Below are 25,864 nucleotides of genomic sequence, written 5' to 3'. Positions count from 1 at the left end.
CTTAAATAGCTTATAATTAGAGCGTGACACTGAAGATGTTAAGGAAGTATTTTTACTTTTAAGTATTTATAAATATAGATATATTATTTTTACAGTGAAAATGTAATGTTTTATTTAAACTATGTAAATTTTAGAAATGTTAACGGAGTTTAACCGCTAATATAAAAAGTTAGCAGCTTTCATATTGGCTTTACATTTCCTTAATTGGAACTATTATAGTTCAATTATATTATTAACAGTAATACGCCTCTTTTTGGCTTCAATTAATAAGAATAAGGGTAGTACATACCAATCTTCCAGGTCGAAACTGACTGCAATATTTCGCTTCTAATTCTATTTAAGGTTGATTGATAATATCAATACTTTTTGAATGCAACCCAAATGTTATATTTAACTACAACCCTTTATTCTGCTCATTGTAATGCTCCTTGGTTTCATTCATGGTATAGTCCTCCTAATAGAACTAGAATAAAAAATATTGTTGATACTGTTCAGATTATAATGTCTGAAGTTTTAAAAATAATTACAATTGGTAGAATTAGTGCAATTTCTACATCAAAAATTAAAAAGATTACTGCGATTAGGAACAATCGTATTGAGAATGGTATTCGTGCTGATCTTTTTGGATCAAACCCACATTCAAATGGTGATCTTTTTTCTCGATCATTAATTAATTTTTTTGATAGTGTTGTTGCCAGGATTATAACAATTATTGGAATAATAAATCTAATGAAAACTCTTGTTGATAGAATTAGAATTGTTTTTCTTGGTTTATATCAAGCTTTCTGATTGGAAGTCAAATGTACTATTTATACTAGAAGAACAATTATCTACCTCATCAATAAATAGAGATATATAAGAATAATCATACTACATCTACGAAGTGTCAGTATCATGCTGCTGCTTCAAATCCAAAGTGATGTCTTGGTGAAAATTGATTTATTGAGTGTCGAAGTAGACATGTTGATAAAAAGATTGTTCCAATAATTACGTGTAAACCATGGAATCCTGTTGCAACAAAGAATGGTGATCCATAAACTGCATCTGCAATGGTAAAAGGTGCTTCTCAATATTCATATGCTTGATGAATTGTAAAGTATAGTCCTAATAACACTGTGAAGAGTAATCCTTGTAGTGCTTGAGTATGATTAGATTCCATTAAACTATGATGTGCTCATGTTACTGTTACTCCTGATGCTAAAAGAATAGCTGTATTAAGTAATGGAATTTGTATAGGGTTAAAGGGTTGAATTCCTATTGGATATAAATAATTATATTAATTATAATATTTTATATTTAAATTAATAATTTTATTTATTATATCCAATTATAATAATATTAAATATTAAATCACATATTATTATATATATTATATTATAATAACCTATTTTAAGCTAAAAACATAAGTAGCTATAAACGTAGGTAAATAATTGCATTAAAATAATCAATTGATAATGGTAAAATCAACTTATAATACTTTAATTTCATTTAAATGTAATATATTAATATAAATTATTTATTATATATATATATAAAAAAAATAAAATGAGCAGGATAAATTAATCCTAATTAAACAAAATAATACATAAAAGAATTTCATAAAAAAACTTTCGATTTATATATTAAATAAATGAAGTGCCTGATTAAAGGGTTACCTTGATAGGGTAAATAAAGTAAATAAAATTACCTTCATTAAAATTACATAAGATAGAATTAAACTACCTCCTTTAGTATCAAAAACTAACGTGCATCATACACCTTAATGTAAAAAGGTAAGCTAAACAAGCTAATGGGTTCATACCCCATTTATAGAGGTATCAATCCTCTCCTTTTTAATGACCAACAACTCTACAAAACTTCTCTTCCTATCAACATTAATGATAGGAACGATCCTGTCCATTTCATCAAATTCCTGATTTGGGGTTTGAATAGGACTTGAGATCAACTTACTTTCATATATTCCGCTCCTAACAAGAAATAAAAATATAATAATAAATGAATCATCAATTAAATATTTTATTGTCCAAGCAATAGCATCGACAATATTATTATTTTCAATTTTGCTGATTCATATAAAATATCCCATGGGATGGGAAACAGAATTTATCCCATCAATAATAATTAGATCTAGACTATTATTAAAGATTGGAGCTGCACCTTTCCATTTCTGATTTCCAGAAGTTATAGGAGCATCAAGATGAAATAATTGTTTGACATTAATAACATGACAAAAAATCGCCCCAATAATGGTCTTATCTTATTGTATTCAATTAAGAACTTTTATTTGAACAATTATTATCTTAAGAATTATTATTGGGGCAATAGGAGGTTTAAATCAAACATCCTTACGACAACTTTTAGCATATTCATCAATCAGACATCTAGGTTGAATAATTAGATCATTAACAGTCAGAGAAAACATCTGAGAACTATACTTCATTATTTACTCACTATTAAGATTAATTATAGTTTTATTATTTAAGCAAATAAATTTATTTTTCATAAATCAAATTTATTCAGCCAGAAATATAAAAACCGAAATTAAATTCATAATATTCTTATCTTTATTATCTTTAGGTGGACTACCACCATTCCTTGGATTCTTACCAAAATGAATTGTAATACAATCATTAATAGAAAACAATATAACAACTATTATAACTATTATAGTTGTATTAACTACAATTACACTCTACTACTTTATACGTATTAGATTCTCAGCTCTAATTATATCATACACAGAAAATTCGTGATCTATAAAGATAAAGTCCCAAAAATCAAGAATCATTCTTCCTATAACAGTAATAATTTCAACAATAGGATTGATTTCAACATCAACCTTAATTTCATTATACTAAGGACTTAAGTTAATCAAACTAATAACCTTCAAAGTTATAATTAAAAGAATAATCTTTTAGGCCTTAGTAAAATTTTACACCTCTAGAATTGCAGTCTAGAATCATAATTGAATATAAGACCTAAATATGATAAGAGAGAAAACATCTCATAAGTAGATTTACAGTCTACCACCTAAAATTCAGCCATCTTACCACAAAAATGATTATTCTCAACAAACCATAAGGACATTGGTACTTTATACTTCATATTTGGAGCATGAGCAGGAATAGTAGGAACATCAATAAGAATACTTATTCGTGCTGAACTTGGCCAACCCGGATCTCTAATTGGGGATGACCAGATTTATAATGTTATTATTACAGCTCACGCATTCGTAATAATTTTCTTTATAGTAATACCTATTATAATTGGTGGATTTGGTAATTGACTTGTTCCACTAATAATTGGTGCACCAGATATAGCATTTCCACGAATAAATAATATAAGTTTTTGATTACTACCACCTTCACTAACCCTTCTTCTTACATCTTCTATAGTAGATAATGGTGCTGGTACAGGATGAACAGTTTACCCTCCTCTAGCAGGAGCTATTGCACACGGGGGTGCATCTGTAGATCTAGCTATTTTTTCACTGCACTTAGCAGGTGTATCATCTATTCTTGGTGCAGTGAATTTCATTACAACAGCAATTAATATACGATCAGAAAGTATAACTTTAGATCAAACACCTTTATTTGTATGATCTGTAGCTATTACAGCATTACTTCTCCTTCTTTCACTTCCAGTTTTAGCAGGAGCTATTACTATATTATTAACAGATCGAAATTTAAATACATCATTCTTTGACCCTGCAGGAGGGGGTGACCCAATTCTATATCAACATCTATTTTGATTCTTTGGACACCCAGAAGTTTATATTTTAATTCTACCGGGGTTCGGAATTATTTCCCATATTGTATGTCAAGAAAGAGGAAAAATTGAATCATTTGGAACATTAGGTATAATTTATGCTATACTATCAATTGGACTAATAGGATTTATTGTATGAGCACATCATATATTTACAGTAGGAATGGATGTTGACACACGAGCATATTTTACATCAGCAACAATAATTATTGCTGTACCTACAGGAATTAAGGTATTTAGATGATTAGCTACATTATATGGAACTAAATTCAAGTTCAATCCACCATTATTATGAGCTCTAGGATTTATTTTCCTATTTACAATTGGTGGATTAACAGGATTAGTATTAGCAAATTCATCACTTGATATTGTATTACATGATACATATTATGTAGTAGCCCACTTTCATTATGTATTATCTATAGGAGCAGTATTTGCAATTATAGGAGGTGTCATTCAATGATATCCACTATTTGCAGGATTAACTATAAATAATACATGATTAAAAATCCAATTTACAATTATATTCATTGGAGTAAATTTAACATTCTTTCCTCAACACTTCCTAGGATTAGCAGGAATACCTCGACGATACTCTGACTACCCAGACGCATATACATCATGAAACGTAGTATCAAGAATTGGGTCTACAATTTCTATTGTAGGAATCATTATATTCATTGTAATTATATGAGAAAGAATGATTACAAACCGAGCAATTATATTTAGAGCTAACATAAGAAGATCAACAGAATTACTACAAAATAACCCTCCTGCAGAACATAGTTACTCAGAATTACCATTAATCTCTAGATTCTAATATGGCAGATTAGTGCAGTAGATTTAAGCTCTACAAATAAAGTTTTGACCTTTTATTAGAAAATATTTATTAATGGCAACATGATCAAATTTATCTCTTCAAGATGGAGCTTCACCATTAATGGAGCAATTATCATTCTTTCATGATCATACTATGGTCGTATTATTATTAATTACAGTAATTGTAGGTTATGCCCTAAGTTATATATTATTTATTGCCTATACTAACCGTCATATACTTCATGGACATTTAATTGAAACAATCTGAACAGCTTTACCAGCAATTACATTAATTTTTATTGCCCTTCCATCATTACGACTATTATATTTACTTGATGATTCAGTAGATGCAATAATTACAATTAAAACCATTGGACGACAATGATATTGAAGATATGAATATTCAGACTTCATAGACGTAGAATTTGACACTTATATAACACCAGAACAAGACCTAGAAAATGATGGATTCCGACTACTAGATGTAGATAAACGAACAATCCTACCAATAAATACAGAAGTACGAGTATTAACAAGAGCATCAGATGTTCTACACTCATGAGCAGTTCCTGCATTAGGGGTTAAAATTGATGCAACGCCAGGTCGGTTAAATCAAGGAACATTCACAATAAATCGACCTGGATTATTCTTTGGACAATGCTCAGAAATCTGTGGAGCAAACCACAGATTTATACCAATTGTAATTGAAAGAACTTCAGTAAATTTATTTATTAAGTGATTATCTAAGATAATTTAAGGAGTTAGTTAAAATAAATAACATTAGAGTGTCAATCTAAAGTAACTAAAAAAAAATTAGTACACCTTGAAATTCATCAGATGACTGAAAGTAAGTAATGGTCTCTTAAACCAAATAATAGTAAATTAACGACTACTTCTGATGGGGAAATTATATCCAAATCCCTCAAATATCCCCTCTTATATGATTCTCACTATTCATTATATTTTCAGCTACATTAATCTTGTTTAATCAAATAAACTTCTTCTCATTTAAACCTAACCTTATTAAAAGAGCAGAAAAAGGAACAATTGAAATAAAAAACTTAAATTGAAAATGATAACAAATCTATTCTCAACATTTGACCCATCAACTAACATCTTTAATTTATCATTAAATTGAACTAGAACATTTCTACGACTATTATTAATCCCATCACTATTTTGACTTACACCATCACGAATTAACATTATCTGAAATAAACTAAATTTAACCTTACATAATGAATTTACAACACTTCTTGGACCAAAATCATTTAATGGAGCAACATTCATTTTCATCTCAATTTTTATTATAATATTATTTAACAATTTCATAGGATTATTCCCTTATATTTTTACTAGAACAAGACATTTAGCATTAACATTTGCAATTGCCCTACCTATATGGCTAAGATTTATATTATTTGGACGAATTAACCATACTAATCATATATTTACACACCTTGTACCACAAGGTACACCGCCTGCATTAATATCATTTATAGTACTAATTGAAACAATTAGTAATGTTATTCGACCAGGTACATTAGCAGTACGGTTGGCAGCAAATATAATTGCAGGACACTTATTATTAACCTTATTAGGAAACACAGGACCATCTATAGCAATAAACTTAATCTCATTACTAATTATTGGACAAATACTTCTATTAATTCTAGAATCAGCAGTAGCAATAATTCAAGCCTATGTTTTCTCAATTCTAAGAACTCTATATTCTAGAGAAGTATATTAAACCTATGTTAACAACTCACTCAAACCACCCATTCCACTTAGTAGACTATAGACCTTGACCATTAACAGGAGCAATTGGAGCAATAGTCCTAGTATCAGGACTAGCAAAATGATTCCATCTATTTAATATTAACTTATTCATAATTGGATTTGGAATTACCCTACTAACTATAATTCAATGATGACGAGATGTAGTACGAGAAGGAACATATCAAGCATTACATACAGGATTTGTATCAATTGGATTACGATGAGGAATAATTTTATTTATTGCATCAGAGGTATTATTTTTCGTTTCTTTTTTTTGAGCATTCTTTAGAAGAAGATTAGCACCAACAATTGAACTAGGAATACTATGACCTCCAATAGGAATTCAACCCTTTAACCCTATACAAATTCCATTACTTAATACAGCTATTCTTTTAGCATCAGGAGTAACAGTAACATGAGCACATCATAGTTTAATGGAATCTAATCATACTCAAGCACTACAAGGATTACTCTTCACAGTGTTATTAGGACTATACTTTACAATTCTTCAAGCATATGAATATTGAGAAGCACCTTTTACCATTGCAGATGCAGTTTATGGATCAACATTCTTTGTTGCAACAGGATTCCATGGTTTACACGTAATTATTGGAACAATCTTTTTATCAACATGTCTACTTCGACACTCAATAAATCAATTTTCACCAAGACATCACTTTGGATTTGAAGCAGCAGCATGATACTGACACTTCGTAGACGTAGTATGATTAATCTTATATATCTCTATTTATTGATGAGGTAGATAATTGTTTTTCTAGTATAAATAGTACATTTGACTTCCAATCAGAAAGCTTGATATAAATCAAGAAAAACAATTCTAATTCTATCAACAAGAGTTTTCATTAGATTTATTATTCCAATAATAGTTATAATCCTGGCAACAACACTATCAAAAAAATTAATTAATGATCGAGAAAAAAGATCACCATTTGAATGTGGGTTTGATCCAAAAAGATCAGCACGAATACCATTCTCAATACGATTCTTCCTAATCGCAGTAATCTTTTTAATTTTTGATGTAGAAATTGCACTAATTCTACCAATTGTAATTATTTTTAAAACTTCAGACATTATAATCTGAACAGTATCAACAATATTTTTTATTCTAGTTCTATTAGGAGGACTATACCATGAATGAAACCAAGGAGCATTACAATGAGCAGAATAAAGGGTTGTAGTTAAATATAACATTTGGGTTGCATTCAAAAAGTATTGATATTATCAATCAACCTTAAATAGAATAAGAAGCGAAATATTGCAGTCAGTTTCGACCTGGAAGATTGGTATGTACTACCCTTATTCTTATTAATTGAAGCCAAAAAGAGGCGTATTACTGTTAATAATATAATTGAACTATAATAGTTCCAATTAAGGAAATGTAAAGCCAATATGAAAGCTGCTAACTTTTTATATTAGCGGTTAAACTCCGTTAACATTTCTAAAATTTACATAGTTTAAATAAAACATTACATTTTCACTGTAAAAATAATATATCTATATTTATAAATACTTAAAAGTAAAAATACTTCCTTAACATCTTCAGTGTCACGCTCTAATTATAAGCTATTTAAGTAAACGAAAATCAATATTACCAAAATAAATATTCAAAAAATAAAAGTTAAAAGATAAATCTTGAAATTAGAATCATATCAACCTTGAATATAACCAAATAAATAAATAAATAATCTATATAAACCTTGACCACCAAGTAATTCACCTCAACCATAATCAAATGACTTAGATGAATAATAACCTATTTTTAAAGGAATATATCTAATAAACTTAGTTGAAAGAAAAGGTATAAATCATATAGAACCAGCAAATCTAACAAAAGAAAGTATACTTAAAGAAAATAAATTATGAGAAAAATCAAAATTAGAAATAAGATAACCTAAATAAGCACCTAAAATAACAACTGTAATAGTTAAAAACTTTAAATAATAAGGTAAAGCAATCACATGAGGAATAGGAAAAATTAATCAAGATAAAAGACTACCACCAAAAACAGCAACAAACAATAGACCAATTATTCCAAATGAAATATAATAACCCTTATCATCAAAAGAAAATCTAGAATAAAAATTATTATCACCAGATATTGAATAATAAAACAAACGAAAAGAATAAGAAGCAGTTAAACCAGTAGAAAAAAAATAAAGAAAAAAAATTAAACAATTAATTCATCTTAAACAAACCATCTCAAGAATTAAATCCTTTGAATAAAATCCCGCTAAAAAAGGTATTCCACACAAAGATAAACTAGAAACATTAAAACAAACTGAAGTTAAAGGTATGAAATTAACAATTGATCCTATAAAACGAATATCCTGAGAATCCTTCAAATTATGAATTATTGAACCTGCACATATAAATAATAATGCCTTAAATAAAGCATGAGCCAATAAATGAAAAAATGCAAGCTTTGGATAACCTATAGCCATAATTCTTATTATTAAACCAAGTTGTCTTAAAGTAGAAAGAGCAATAATCTTCTTTAAATCAAACTCAAAATTAGCGCCCAATCCAGCCATAAATATAGTTATACAACCAATTAAAAGTAAAAATCAACCACAATTATAAGTATCCAATATTGGTCTAAAACGAATTAATAAATAAACACCAGCAGTAACAAGAGTAGAAGAATGAACTAAAGCAGAAACAGGAGTAGGAGCTGCTATAGCAGCAGGAAGTCATGAAGAGAAAGGAATCTGAGCTCTCTTAGTTATAGCTGCTAAAACAATTAATATAGTAATGAGCTTTATTTCAAAAGAATTAGAAATAAAATCATAATAATAAATATAATTTCAACCACCAAAATTTAACATTCATGCAATAGAAATTAAAATAGCAACATCACCAATACCATTAGAAAGTGCAGTTAATATACCAGCACTATAAGATTTTACATTTTGATAATAAATAACTAAACAATAAGAAACTAAACCTAAACCATCTCAACCTAATAAAATTCTAATTAAATTAGGACTAATAATTAAAAAACCTATAGAAAGAATAAATATTAAAACAATAATAATAAAACGATTTATATTCTTTTCACCAGATATATAATCCTCTCTATAATAAATAACCAAAGAAGAAATATATATAACAAAAGATATAAAAATAAGAGATATTCAATCCAAAATTAAAGTTATAACAACTATAGAACCATTTAAATTGAAAAGCTCTCACTCAACAAAAACTCTATAATCAATTATTAAATAATAAATACCTAAAATAAAAATTATAGTTCTCGAAATAAACAAAGAAAAAAAACTCAAAGAACAAATAGAAAATAAATTCACGGCCTAAGATGAAAAACTTCATATCTTTGATTCCACAAAACAATATTTTTAATTAAAATACTTAAGCAAACTAAACAAAGAAATATTCACCCTTTAAACAGAGAATATTTAAAGGCAATCAATGTAAAAGTAAAAGATGATATTCACGAAAATAACCAAGAGAACAAGTATAAACACCAGAATAATAATTCCCATGCTGAGAATAAGAATATATATACAAAGTATAAACAGCTCTAAAAAAAGATAAAAAAATCAAAGCAAAGAATCTAAAAGAAGATCAAGATATAATTCTATTTAATAATCTAATTTCACCTACCAAATTTAAAGAAGGAGGAGCAGCCATATTTGATGATCTTAAAAGAAATCATCATAAAGCCATTCTTGGCATCAAATTAATTATACCCTTGTTAATTAATAATCTTCGTCTACCTAAACGTTCATAAATAATATTAGATAAACAAAATAAACCAGAAGAACATAAACCATGACCAACCATTAGAGAAAGAGAACCTACACAACCTCATCAATTCATAGTCATCAATCCACCAATAACCATTCTTATATGAGCAACAGAAGAATATGCAATTAAAGACTTTAAATCAACCTGACGAAAACAAATAAATCTTACAATAACACCCCCAGATAAACCTAAAGACAATCAAAAATAATTAAACTTTAAACCCAAATAAGAAATAACCTTTATAACACGAAAAATACCATAACCACCTAACTTTAATAAAACACCAGCAAGAATTATTCTACCTGAAATAGGGGCCTCTACATGAGCCTTAGGAAGTCATAAATGAACCAAAAACATAGGTATCTTAACTAAAAAAGCCAAAATTATAAATACATAAAACATAAAATAATAAGAACCAAAATCAACCAATAAAGGAAAATATAAAGTATTAGAAAAATCATAAACCTTAAATAAAACTAATAATAAAGGTAATCTAGCAACCAAAGTATAAAAAATTAAATAAACACCAGCCTGCAAACGCTCAGGTTGATAACCCCAACCCAAAATTAAAAGTAAAGTAGGAACTAATCTAGCCTGAAAAAAAATATAAAAAGAAAGAAGACTTAATCTAGCAAATGAACAATAAAGCATAATTATTAAAATCAAAACCATAAAAACAAAAAAAATTAGAATGATATGAACTTAAATAAACTGAACCTCTAGCAGTGATTATTAAAGAACAAATCCAAAAACTAAGTAAAATTAAACTAAAAGAAAAATAATCAATACCAAAATAATATCTAATTATATTCAAATCAGCATATGAATAAACACAAATTATAAAAACAAAACCCGACAGAAACATTAAAGAATGAACCAACCATCAACAATTATTTAATAAACAAAGAGGGATCAAAAAAATAGTTATAAATAAATACTTTAACATAAAGATAAACCAAAAGAATTAAAAAAATCATTACCATGAGAACGAATTATTGAAACTAAAATAGAAAGACCTAAAGCACCCTCACAAACAGAAAAAACTAAAAAAATAACAGGAAAAAAATAATCATAATCAAACTCAATAAGAAAAACAATAACTAACATAAATAAAGAAAGAACAATATATTCTAATCTCAAAAGAACCATTAATAAATGTTTACGTTTAGAAGAAAAAACATAAACACCAGCAAAATAAATCAATAAAGAAGTAAAAATAGAGAATATAAACATTAGTTTTAATAGTTTAAAAAAAACGCCGGTCTTGTAAACCGGAAATAAGTCCAGCCCCCACTTTTAAAACTTCAGAGGTGGAAAAGCTTCCATCATCGGTCCCCAAAACCGGTATTTTAAATAAACTAACCCCTGAAATGATCAAAATAATAATTATATCATTATCAAATGTAATAAATATTAATTTTATTAAATTAAGACACCCAATATCAATAATGCTTTTTATTATCCTTCAAACCTTCCTAGTTGGATTAATAACAGGAACAATAATAGAAAGATATTGATTATCATATATTTTATTTTTAACATTTCTTGGTGGTATACTAGTATTATTTATTTACATTACAAGAATTGCATCAAACGAAATATTTCAGCCTAAATCAATCACTATAATTATTACATTAATAATGTGAGTATTTATCATATTAATATTAATTATTCTAGATATATCTATATAGACTTTTTCAAAAACACCGAAACTATAAATATTGATAATTCAATCAATTATCAAGAAATAACAATATCTTTAGAAAAATTATATAATAGACCAACATTCATTATTACAATAATAATAATAATTTATTTATTTTTAGCACTACTAGCAGTTGTTAAAATCACCAATATTAATCAGGGACCTATTCGTAAAATAAGATAATTACTAATGAATAAACCCTTACGATTAAGACATCCTTTAATTAAAATTATTAATAACTCTTTAATTGACTTACCTGCCCCAACAAATATTTCATTTTGATGAAATTTTGGATCCCTATTAGGGTTATGTTTGGTAATTCAAATCGTAACTGGACTATTTTTAGCTATACATTATACATCAAATATTGAAATAGCATTCAGTAGTGTAGTACACATCTGCCGAGACGTAAATAATGGTTGAATTATCCGAACCTTACACGCAAATGGAGCATCTATATATTTTATTTGTATTTACTTACATGTAGGACGGGGAATTTACTATGGATCTTATATATATATATATACATACCTGAATAATTGGTACAGTGATTTTATTTTTAGTGATAGCAACTGCATTTATAGGATATGTCTTACCCTGAGGCCAAATATCTTTTTGAGGTGCAACAGTAATTACTAATTTATTATCAGTAATCCCATACTTAGGAACAGATTTAGTCCAATGAGTATGAGGAGGATTCGCTGTTGATAATGCAACATTAAATCGATTCTTCACATTCCATTTTGTATTACCATTTATTATTGCTGCTATAGCAGCAATTCATTTATTTTTTCTTCACCAAACAGGATCTAATAATCCTCTTGGACTAAATGGAGATATTGAAAAAATTCCATTCCATCCATACTTTACCTTTAAGGATTCTATTACATTTGTAATAATAACATCATTATTAATTATACTATGTTTAATTAATCCTTACCTATTAGGAGATCCAGATAACTTTGTACCTGCCAACCCATTAGTAACACCAGTTCACATTCAACCAGAATGATATTTCCTATTTGCATATGCAATTCTACGATCTATCCCTAATAAGTTAGGAGGTGTTATTGCATTATTTTTATCAATTAGAATCTTAATAATTTTACCATTTTATAATAAAACACCATTCCGAGGCATTCAATTTTACCCTATTAATCAAATTTTATTCTGAATTATAGTAGTTGTTGTATGCTTACTAACGTGAATTGGTAAACGACCTGTTGAAGAACCTTATATTATAACAGGTCAAATCTTAACAATTATTTACTTCACATATTTCTTAATTAATGTCCATGTCGCAAACGCATGAGATAAATTAATTAAGGAATAAAGTTAATTAGCTTAGAAAAAGCATATGTTTTGAAAACATAAAATTAGAAGTTTAACTCTTCCATTAACTTTTCTCAAAAAATTTCACTAAACAAATGAGATAAATAAAATCTTTAAACCAACAAAGAAAATAAAAAAATTCAAAGATAAAGGTAAAAAACTTTTTCAAGCTAAGTACATTAATTTATCATAACGGAACCGTGGTAATGTTCCACGAACCCAAATAAAAAAAAAAGATATAATAGCAAGCTTAATAAAAAATATAAAAGAATAAAAATCACCGCCCAAAAAAATTAAAGCCAATAACATTCTTATGAAGACAATTCTAGTATATTCAGCTAAAAAAATTAAAGTAAAACCACCCGCACCATACTCAATATTAAATCCTGAAACTAACTCAGATTCCCCTTCAGCAAAATCAAAAGGAGTACGATTAGTTTCAGCTAAGCAAGAAGCAAAACAAGCTAAAGCTAAAGGAAAAGAAATAATAATAAATCAACAATAAAGCTGATAGTTTATAAAATCAAACATATTAAAACTACCAATTAAAATAATTAAAGACAATAAAATTAAAGCTAAACTAACTTCATAAGAAATTGTTTGAGCAACAGAACGAAGAGAACCTAATAATGAATAATTTGAATTAGAAGATCAACCAGCAATTATAACAGTATAAACACCTAATCTAGTACAACATAAAAAAAATAAAAATCCATAAGAAAAAGAACACATATAAGTTAAATAAGGAAAAATTACTCAAACGGCTAAAGAAATCATTAAATTAAAAACAGGGGAAAAATAATAAAGTAGGTAATTAGATATAATAGGAATTGGCTGCTCCTTACAAATTAACTTAATAGCATCCCTAAATGGCTGAGGAATTCCAACAAAACCTACCTTATTTGGACCCTTTCGAATCTGAATATAACCTAAAACCTTACGCTCTAATAAAGTTAAAAAGGCAACACTAATTAAAACACAAATAACCAATAAAAGAAAATTCAAAATAAATATAAATAAATCGTAAAGTATCAATACTATTTGTAGAAAAAATCTACATAAATGAATTCTAAATTCAACACATTAATCTGTCAAAATAGTAAATAAATTAATATTAATTAATATAACAAAAAATATTTTAACCATATGGTCCTTTCGTACTAATATGGATTAACAATCTTAGGATAGAAACCGACCTGGCTCACGCCGGTCTGAACTCAGATCATGTAAGAATTTAAAGGTCGAACAGACCTAATCATTGGGCTCCTGCACCCAAAGTTTTTCTTAATCCAACATCGAGGTCGCAATCTGCTTTGTCGATATGAGCTCTCAAAAACAATTACGCTGTTATCCCTAAGGTAACTTAATCTTATGATCATAAATTATGGATCAAAATAACAAACATAAATAAATGATATAATAATGAAGAGTTTATCTATTCTTCATGTCACCCCAACAAAACATCATCATTAAATATAGAAAGACAAACAAAAAACTATATAAAAGTAAAATGTCAAGCTCTATAGGGTCTTCTCGTCCTAAAGAAGAATTTAAGCCTTTTGACTCAAAAGTTAAATTCAAAAATTTATTAAGAGACAGTTGATTTCTCGTCAAGCCATTCATTCCAGCCACTAATTAAGAGACTAATGATTATGCTACCTTTGCACGGTCAAAATACCGCGGCTCTTTAAAAATACGCTCAGTGAGCAGGCCAGACCTCAAAATATAAACAAGAGGACATGTTTTTGATAAACAGGCGGAAATCAATTTTGCCTAGTTCCTTATAATAAGTTCACAAGGTAAAAATTTCATACAAATAAATATACTAATTCTATCATTATTACAAAAATTTTAAAATTAAATTAATAATCTTAATAAAAAACCTAAAATATTTATAAAATCAAAATAAAAAATAATGAACTAAAACGTAATCTTAAAGATAGCTGGTTTAAAGCTTACTATTATATTTCTATAAAATAAATTATAGGTTATTAACTTCAAAGCTTATCCCTTAAAGAATAAATAAGTTAATATTTTCACTTAAAAAATTAAATAAAAACAAATAGCTTTAAAAAATTAAATTTTTTCTTAAGAAACTAGATATCTTGGGAAACGATTAACATCTCATTTCTATAAATAATTTAATAATAATTATGATACATTAACTATAAATTATTTATAAATCAACCCAAATCGAGACAAGTAAAATAAATACTAAAATTTTGATAAACCCTGATACAAAAGGACAATAAATAAAATCTACTTAAAAAAATTTAAAATAATATTTCATAAAACACTTACATTACCAATAAACTATAATTTAAAAAATCAATTCTATAAAATATACTGACAAAAATACAATAAAATTATTTATATTAAATAATTAAATAAACAAAAAATAAATATAATAAAATAAATAATCAAGATATCCTGATTTGCACAGAAAAATTTTCAGTGTAAATGAAACACTTTACTAATAAGTTATATCTTGAAACTCTTCCTAGATACACTTTCCAGTACATCTACTATGTTACGACTTATCTCATCTAAATTGAAGCTACTTTAAAATAAAATAGAATAATCAATAATGAGAGCGACGGGCGATGTGTACACATCTCAGAGCCAATATCAGTTAAATTAAATAAATTAAATTACTATCAAATCCACCTTCATTAACAGTATTTCACTATCAAATCCGTTATAAACAAAAATCTATTGTAACCCACCTCCTCTTAACTATAAGCTGCACCTTGACCTGAAATATTTTATAATTATAAATCTTGAGAATTATAACTCTAAAAAGATTCTCTGATAACGGAGATATACAAACAAATAAATTAAGTAGAGTAAATCGTGTATTATCAATCATGGGGTAGGTTCCTCTGAATGGAATGAGATACCGCCAGATTCTTTGGGTTTAAAGACCTTAACTAATAGTACCGTGGTAAATATAATTAACATTTAAAATAATAGGGTATCTAATCCTAGTTTATTATTTAAATTTCACAGATTCATAAAAAGGGCCACAAATAAATGTTAACATTTCACCTTACAAATTTATATTTCAACCCTAATAATATAAACAACTGTTTTAACCAATAATATTCACTTGTATCAATCGTATAACCGCGGCTGCTGGCACGAATTATGCCGATACTAAATCAATTGCTAAATCCAAAATCACTTGATAATTAAATCAAATTACTGCAAAAAGAACATTTAGTCTAACAAAACTTACATATAATATAAAGAAAAAGTGAATAAACAAGCAAGAATAAAACTTTTAATAATAAAAAATAAGAAAATTTTAAATCTATTCAGGAAAAAATAAAAGATTCAAATATTTAAAGAAAAAAAAAGAAAAAAACCACAAACATTAACAAAAAAAAAAAAGAAACGCCCCTATGTATGACCACAACAACTTCTCTATTATATATAATTAAAGATTAATATGGAACATATATAGCAATAAATGTATTATATTCTTTCATATTTAATCTTTCTTTTCACTAATAAATAAAGAAAGATTAAATAAATAATACATAATAAATAATAAATAATAAATAAATAAATAATAAATAAATAAATAAATAAATAAATAAATAAATAAATAAATAAATAAATAAATAAATAAATAAATAAATAAATAAATAATAAATAAATAATAAATAATAAATAAATAATAAATAATAAATATTATTTATTAATATATATTTATTATATATATAAATAATAAATATATTTTATACAATTATGTAATTTAATATAATATGTTATTAATATGAATTCTTTTTTTTATATTAAGTTAACTTTCATATATATTAGTTAAATAATCTAATTATAGATAATTTACATAATTATATTATTATAATTAATATAATTATTTATATTAATTATAATATTTTATATTTAAATTAATAATTTTATTTATTATATCCAATTATAATAATATTAAATATTAAATTACATATTATTATATATATTATATTATAATAACCTATTTTAAGCTAAAAACATAAGTAGCTATAATCCTAGGTAAATAATTGCATTAAAATAATCAATTGATAATGGTAAGATGAACTTATAATACTTTAATTTCAATTAAATGTAATATATTAATATAAATTATTTATTATATATATATATATATATATAAATAAAATGAGCAGGATAAATTAATCCTAATTAAACAAAATAATACATAAAAGAATTTCAAAAAAAAACTTTCGATTTATATATTAAATAAATGAAGTGCCTGATTAAAGGGTTACCTTGATAGGGTAAATAAAGTAAATAAAATTACCTTCATTAAAACTACAAAAGATAGAATTAAACTACCTCCTTTAGTATCAAAAACTAACGTGCATCATACACCTTAATGTAAAAAGGTAAGCTAAACAAGCTAATGGGTTCATACCCCATTTATAGAGGTATCAATCCTCTCCTTTTTAATGACCAACAACTCTACAAAACTTCTCTTCCTATCAACATTAATGATAGGAACGATCCTGTCCATTTCATCAAATTCCTGATTTGGGGTTTGAATAGGACTTGAGATCAACTTACTTTCATTTATTCCGCTCCTAACAAGAAATAAAAATATAATAATAAATGAATCATCAATTAAATATTTTATTGTCCAAGCAATAGCATCGACAATATTATTATTTTCAATTTTGCTGATTCAAATAAAATATCCCATGGGATGGGAAACAGAATTTATCCCATCAATAATAATTAGATCTAGACTATTATTAAAGATTGGAGCTGCACCTTTACATTTCGGATTTCCAGAAGTTATAGGAGCATCAAGATGAAATAATTGTTTAACATTAATAACATGACAAAAAATCGCCCCAATAATGGTCTTATCTTATTGTATTCAATTGAGAACTTTTATTTGAACAATTATTATCTTAAGAATTATTATTGGGGCAATAGGAGGTTTAAATCAAACATCCTTACGACAACTTTTAGCATATTCATCAATCAGTCATCTAGGTTGAATAATTAGATCATTAACAGTCAGAGAAAACATCTGAGAACTATACTTCATTATTTACTCACTATTAAGATTAATTATAGTTTTATTATTTAAGCAAATAAATTTATTTTTCATAAATCAAATTTATTCAGCCAGAAATATAAAAACCGAAATTAAATTCATAATATTCTTATCTTTATTATCTTTAGGTGGACTACCACCATTCCTTGGATTCTTACCAAAATGAATTGTAATACAATCATTAATAGAAAACAATATAACAACTATTATAACTATTATAGTAGTATTTACTACAAGTACACTCTACTACTATATACGTATTAGATTCTCAGCTCTAATTACATCATACACAGAAAATTCGTGATCTATAAAGATAAAGTCCCAAAAATCAAGAATCATTCTTCCTATAACAGTAATAATTTCAACAATAGGATTGATTTCAACATCAACCTTAATTTCATTATACTAAGGACTTAAGTTAATCAAACTAATAACCTTCAAAGTTATAATTAAAAGAATAATCTTTTAGGCCTTAGTAAAATTTTACACCTCTAGAATTGCAGTCTAGAATCATAATTGAATATAAGACCTAAATATGATAAGAGAGAAAACATCTCATAAGTAGATTTACAGTCTACCACCTAAAATTCAGCCATCTTACCGCAAAAATGATTATTCTCAACAAACCATAAGGACATTGGTACTTTATACTTCATATTTGGAGCATGAGCAGGAATAGTAGGAACATCAATAAGAATACTTATTCGTGCTGAACTTGGCCAACCCGGATCTCTAATTGGGGATGACCAGATTTATAATGTTATTATTACAGCTCACGCATTCGTAATAATTTTCTTTATAGTAATACCTATTATAATTGGTGGATTTGGTAATTGACTTGTTCCACTAATAATTGGTGCACCAGATATAGCATTTCCACGAATAAATAATATAAGTTTTTGATTACTACCACCTTCACTAACCCTTCTTCTTACATCTTCTATAGTAGATAATGGTGCTGGTACAGGATGAACAGTTTACCCTCCTCTAGCAGGAGCTATTGCACACGGGGGTGCATCTGTAGATCTAGCTATTTTTTCACTGCACTTAGCAGGTGTATCATCTATTCTTGGTGCAGTGAATTTCATTACAACAGCAATTAATATACGATCAGAAAGTATAACTTTAGATCAAACACCTTTATTTGTATGATCTGTAGCTATTACAGCATTACTTCTCCTTCTTTCACTTCCACTTTTAGCAGGAGCTATTACTATATTATTAACAGATCGAAATTTAAATACATCATTCTTTGACCTCGACGATACTCTGACTACCCAGACGCATATACATCATGAAACGTAGTATCAAGAATTGGGTCTACAATTTCTATTGTAGGAATCATTATATTCATTGTAATTATATGAGAAAGAATGATTACAAACCGAGCAATTATATTTAGAGCTAACATAAGAAGATCAACAGAATGACTACAAAATAACCCTCCTGCAGAACATAGTTACTCAGAATTACCATTAATCTCTAAATTCTAATTTGGCAGATTAGTGCAGTAGATTTAAGCTCTACAAATAAAGGTTTGACCTTTTATTAGAAAATTTTTATTAATGGCAACATGATCAAATTTATCTCTTCAAGATGGAGCTTCACCATTAATGGAGCAATTATCATTCTTTCATGATCATACTATGGTCGTATTATTATTAATTACAGTAATTGTAGGTTATGCCCTAAGTTATATATTATTTATTGCCTATACTAACCGTAATATACTTCATGGACATTTAATTGAAACAATCTGAACAGCTTTACCAGCAATTACATTAATTTTTATTGCCCTTCCATCATTACGACTATTATATTTACTTGATGATTCAGTAGATGCAATAATTACAATTAAAACCATTGGACGACAATGATATTGAAGATATGAATATTCAGACTTCATAGACGTAGAATTTGACACTTATATAACACCAGAACATGCTCTAGAAAATGATGGATTCCGACTACTAGATGTAGATAACCGAACAATCCTACCAATTAATACAGAAGTACGAGTATTAACAAGAGCATCAGATGTTCTACACTCATGAGTAGTTCCTGCATTAGGGGTTAAAATTGATGCAACGCCAGGTCGGTTAAATCAAGGAACATTCACAATAAATCGACCTGGATTATTCTTTGGACAATGCTCAGAAATCTGTGGAGCAAACCACAGATTTATACCAATTGTAATTGAAAGAACTTCAGTAAATTTATTTATTAAGTGATTATCTAAGATAATTTAAGGAGTTAGTTAAAATAAATAACATTAGAGTGTCAATCTAAAGTAACTAAAAAAAATTAGTACACCTTGAAATTCATCAGATGACTGAAAGTAAGTAATGGTCTCTTAAACCAAATCATAGTAAATTAACGACTACTTCTGATGGGAAATTATATCCAAATCCCTCAAATATCCCCTCTTATATGATTCTCACTATTCATTATATTTTCAGCTACATTAATCTTGTTTAATCAAATAAACTTCTTCTCATTTAAACCTAACCTTATTAAAAGAGCAGAAAAAGGAACAATTGAAATAAAAAACTTAAATTGAAAATGATAACAAATCTATTCTCAACATTTGACCCATCAACTAACATCTTTAATTTATCATTAAATTGAACTAGAACATTTCTAGGACTATTATTAATCCCATCACTATTTTGACTTACACCATCACGAATTAACATTATCTGAAATAAACTAAATTTAACCTTACATAATGAATTTAAAACACTTCTTGGACCAAAATCATTTAATGGAACAACATTCATTTTCATCTCAATTTTTATTATAATATTATTTAACAATTTCATAGGATTATTCCCTTATATTTTTACTAGAACAAGACATTTAGCATTAACATTTGCAATTGCCCTACCTATATGGCTAAGATTTATATTATTTGGATGAATTAACCATACTAATCATATATTTACACACCTTGTACCACAAGGTACACCGCCTGCATTAATATCATTTATAGTACTAATTGAAACAATTAGTAATGTTATTCGACCAGGTACATTAGCAGTACGGTTGGCAGCAAATATAATTGCAGGACACTTATTATTAACCTTATTAGGAAACACAGGACCATCTATAGCAATAAACTTAATCTCATTACTAATTATTGGACAAATACTTCTATTAATTCTAGAATCAGCAGTAGCAATAATTCAAGCCTATGTTTTCTCAATTCTAAGAACTCTATATTGTAGAGAGGTATATTAAACCTATGTTAACAACTCACTCAAACCACCCATTCCACTTAGTAGACTATAGACCTTGACCATTAACAGGAGCAATTGGAGCAATAGTCCTAGTATCAGGACTAGCAAAATGATTCCACCTATTTAATATTAACTTATTCATAATTGGATTTGGAATTACCCTACTAACTATAATTCAATGATGACGAGATGTAGTACGAGAAGGAATATATCAAGGATTACATACAGCATTTGTATCAATTGGATGACGATGAGGAATAATTTTATTTATTGCATCAGAGGTATTATTTTTCGTTTCTTTTTTTTGAGCATTCTTTAGAAGAAGATTAGCACCAACAATTGAACTAGGAATACTATGACCTCCAATAGGAATTCAACCCTTTAACCCTATACAAATTCCATTACTTAATACAGCTATTCTTTTAGCATCAGGAGTAACAGTAACATGAGCACATCATAGTTTAATGGAATCTAATCATACTCAAGCACTACAAGGATTATTCTTCACAGTGTTATTAGGACTATACTTTACAATACTTCAAGCATATGAATATTGAGAAGCACCTTTTAGCATTGCAGATGCAGTTTATGGATCAACATTCTTTGTTGCAACAGGATTCCATGGTTTACACGTAATTATTGGAACAATCTTTTTATCAACATGTCTACTTCGACACTCAATAAATCAATTTTCACCAAGACATCACTTTGGATTTGAAGCAGCAGCATGATACTGACACTTCGTAGACGTAGTATGATTATTCTTTTATATCTCTATTTATTGATGAGGTAGATAATTGTTTTTCTAGTATAAATAGTACATTTGACTTCCAATCAGAAAGCTTGATATAAATCAAGAAAAACAATTCTAATTCTATCAACAAGAGTTTTCATTAGATTTATTATTCCAATAATTGTTATAATCCTGGCAACAACACTATCAAAAAAATTAATTAATGATCGAGAAAAAAGATCACCATTTGAATGTGGGTTTGATCCAAAAAGATCAGCACGAATACCATTCTCAATACGATTCTTCCTAATCGCAGTAATCTTTTTAATTTTTGATGTAGAAATTGCACTAATTCTACCAATTGTAATTATTTTTAAAACTTCAGACATTATAATCTGAACAGTATCAACAATATTTTTTATTCTAGTTCTATTAGGAGGACTATACCATGAATGAAACCAAGGAGCATTACAATGAGCAGAATAAAGGGTTGTAGTTAAATATAACATTTGGGTTGCATTCAAAAAGTATTGATATTATCAATCAACCTTAAATAGAATAAGAAGCGAAATATTGCAGTCAGTTTCGACCTGGAAGATTGGTATGTACTACCCTTATTCTTATTAATTGAAGCCAAAAAGAGGCGTATTACTGTTAATAATATAATTGAACTATAATAGTTCCAATTAAGGAAATGTAAAGCCAATATGAAAGCTGCTAACTTTTTATATTAGTGGTTAAACTCCGTTAACATTTCTAAAATTTATATAGTTTAAATAAAACATTACATTTTCACTGTAAAAATAACATATCTATATTTATAAATACTTAAAAGTAAAAATACTTCCTTAACATCTTCAGTGTCACGCTCTAATTATAAGCTATGTAAGTAAACGAAAAACAATATTACCAAAATAAATATTCAAAAAATAAAAGTTAAAAGATAAATCTTGAAATTAGGATCATATCAACCTTGAATATAACCAATTAAATAAATAAATAATCTATATAAACCTTGACCACCAAGTAATTCACCTCAACCATAATCAAATGACTTAGATGAATAATAACCTATTTTTAAAGGAATATATCTAATAAACTTAGTTGAAAGAAAAGGTATAAATCATATAGAACCAGCAAATCTAACAAAAGAAACTATACTTAAAGAAAATAAATTATGAGAAAAATCAAAATTAGAAATAAGATAACCTAAATAAGCACCTAAAATAACAACTGTAATAGTTAAAAACTTTAAATAATAAGGTAAAGCAATCACATGAGGAATAGGAAAAATTAATCAAGATAAAAGACTACCACCAAAAACAGCAACAAACAATAGACCAATTATTCCAAATGAAATATAATAACCCTTATCATCAAAAGAAAATCTAGAATAAAAATTATTATCACCAGATATTGAATAATAAAACAAACGAAAAGAATAAGAAGCAGTTAAACCAGTAGAAAAAAAATAAAGAAAAAAAATTAAACAATTAATTCATCTTAAACAAACCATCTCAAGAATTAAATCCTTTGAATAAAATCCCGCTAAAAAAGGTATTCCACACAAAGATAAACTAGAAACATTAAAACAAACTGAAGTTAAAGGTATGAAATTAACAATTGATCCTATAAAACGAATATCCTGAGAATCCTTCAAATTATGAATTATTGGACCTGCACATATAAATAATAATGCCTTAAATAGAGCATGAGCCAATAAATGAAAAAATGCAAGCTTTGGATAACCTATAGCCAAAATTCTTATTATTAAACCAAGTTGTCTTAAAGTAGAAAGAGCAATAATCTTCTTTAAATCAAACTCAAAATTAGCGCCCAATCCAGCCATAAATATAGTTATACAACCAATTAAAAGTAAAAATCAACCACAATTATAAGTATCCAATATTGGTCTAAAACGAATTAATAAATAAACACCAGCAGTAACAAGAGTAGAAGAATGAACTAAAGCAGAAACAGGAGTAGGAGCTGCTATAGCAGCAGGAAGTCATGAAGAGAAAGGAATCTGAGCTCTCTTAGTTATAGCTGCTAAAACAATTAATATAGTAATGAGCTTTATTTCAAAAGAATTAGAAATAAAATCATAATAATAAATATAATTTCAATCACCAAAATTTAATATTCATGCAATAGAAATTAAAATAGCAACATCACCAATACGATTAGAAAGTGCAGTTAATATACCAGCACTATAAGATTTTACATTTTGATAATAAATAACTAAACAATAAGAAACTAAACCTAAACCATCTCAACCTAATAAAATTCTAATTAAATTAGGACTAATAATTAAAAAACCTATAGAAAGAATAAATATTAAAACAATAATAATAAAACGATTTATATTCTTTTCACCAGATATATAATCCTCTCTATAATAAATAACCAAAGAAGAAATATATATAACAAAAGATATAAAAATAAGAGATATTCAATCCAAAATTAAAGTTATAACAACTATAGAACCATTTAAATTGAAAAGCTCTCACTCAACAAAAACTCTATAATCAATTATTAAATAATAAATACCTAAAATAAAAATTATAGTTCTCGAAATAAACAAAGAAAAAAACTCAAAGAACAAATAGAAAATAAATTCACGGCCTAAGATGAAAAACTTCATATCATTGATTCCACAAAACAATATTTTTAATTAAAATACTTAAGCAAACTAAACAAAGAAATATTCACCCTTTAAACAGAGAATATTTAAAGGCAATCAATGTAAAAGTAAAAGATGATATTCACGAAAATAACCAAGTGAACAAGTATAAACACCAGAATAATAATTCCCATGCTGAGAATAAGAATATATATATACAAAGTATAAACAGCTCTAAAAAAAGATAAAAAAATCAAAGCAAAGAATCTAAAAGAAGATCAAGATATAATTCTATTTAATAATCTAATTTCACCTACCAAATTTAAAGAAGGAGGAGCAGCCATATTTGATGATCTTAAAAGAAATCATCATAAAGCCATTCTTGGCATCAAATTAATTATACCCTTGTTAATTAATAATCTTCGTCTACCTAAACGTTCATAAATAATATTAGATAAACAAAATAAACCAGAAGAACATAAACCATGACCAACCATTAGAGAAAGAGAACCTACACAACCTCATCAATTCATAGTCATCAATCCACCAATACCCATTCTTATATGAGCAACAGAAGAATATGCAATTAAAGACTTTAAATCAACCTGACGAAAACAAATAAATCATACAATAACACCCCCAGATAAACCTAAAGACAATCAAAAATAATTAAACTTTAAACCCAAATAAGAAATAACCTTTATAACACGAAAAATACCATAACCACCTAACTTTAATAAAACACCAGCAAGAATTATTCTACCTGAAATAGGGGCCTCTACATGAGCCTTAGGAAGTCATAAATGAACCAAAAACATAGGTATCTTAACTAAAAAAGCCAAAATTATAAATACATAAAACATAAAATAATAAGAACCAAAATCAACCAATAAAGGAAAATATAAAGTATTAGAAAAATCATAAACCTTAAATAAAACTAATAATAAAGGTAATCTAGCAACCAAAGTATAAAAAATTAAATAAACACCAGCCTGCAAACGCTCAGGTTGATAAC

General features: G+C 27.0%; 1 protein-coding gene across 1 annotated transcript; it reads right to left on the bottom strand.

Annotated features, from left to right (window-relative positions):
* Positions 1-8,298: 8,298 nt before the first annotated feature.
* On the bottom strand, positions 8,299-24,358 carry LOC126306412 (NADH-ubiquinone oxidoreductase chain 5-like). The gene is made up of 2 exons (XM_049992049.1): positions 23,904-24,358; positions 8,299-8,746 (listed from the first exon to the last, which is right to left on the bottom strand). Exons 1-2 carry the CDS (start codon positions 24,073-24,075, stop codon positions 8,568-8,570), a joined length of 351 nt encoding a protein of 116 aa, XP_049848006.1. The 5' UTR covers positions 24,076-24,358; the 3' UTR covers positions 8,299-8,567.
* Positions 24,359-25,864: the final 1,506 nt, after the last annotated feature.

This window comes from Schistocerca gregaria, unplaced genomic scaffold (assembly GCF_023897955.1).
Source record: "Schistocerca gregaria isolate iqSchGreg1 unplaced genomic scaffold, iqSchGreg1.2 ptg000333l, whole genome shotgun sequence".
Taxonomy (NCBI): domain Eukaryota; kingdom Metazoa; phylum Arthropoda; class Insecta; order Orthoptera; family Acrididae; genus Schistocerca; species Schistocerca gregaria.
The sequence above is the reverse complement of the archived record's forward strand: the minus strand, read 5'-3'. Positions and strand labels throughout refer to the sequence as shown.

What these genes read in the sequence shown, in the direction of transcription:
- LOC126306412 (XM_049992049.1), bottom strand. Translation starts at nt 24,075, where the DNA reads ATGGCTGGATTGGGCGCTAATTTTGAGTTTGATTTAAAGAAGATTATT. An exon ending in ATTATTATTTATATGTGCAG is followed by an intron (nt 8,747 to 23,903) that starts GTCCAATAATTC and finishes TTATATGTGCAG; the next exon opens with GTTCAATAATTCATAATTTG.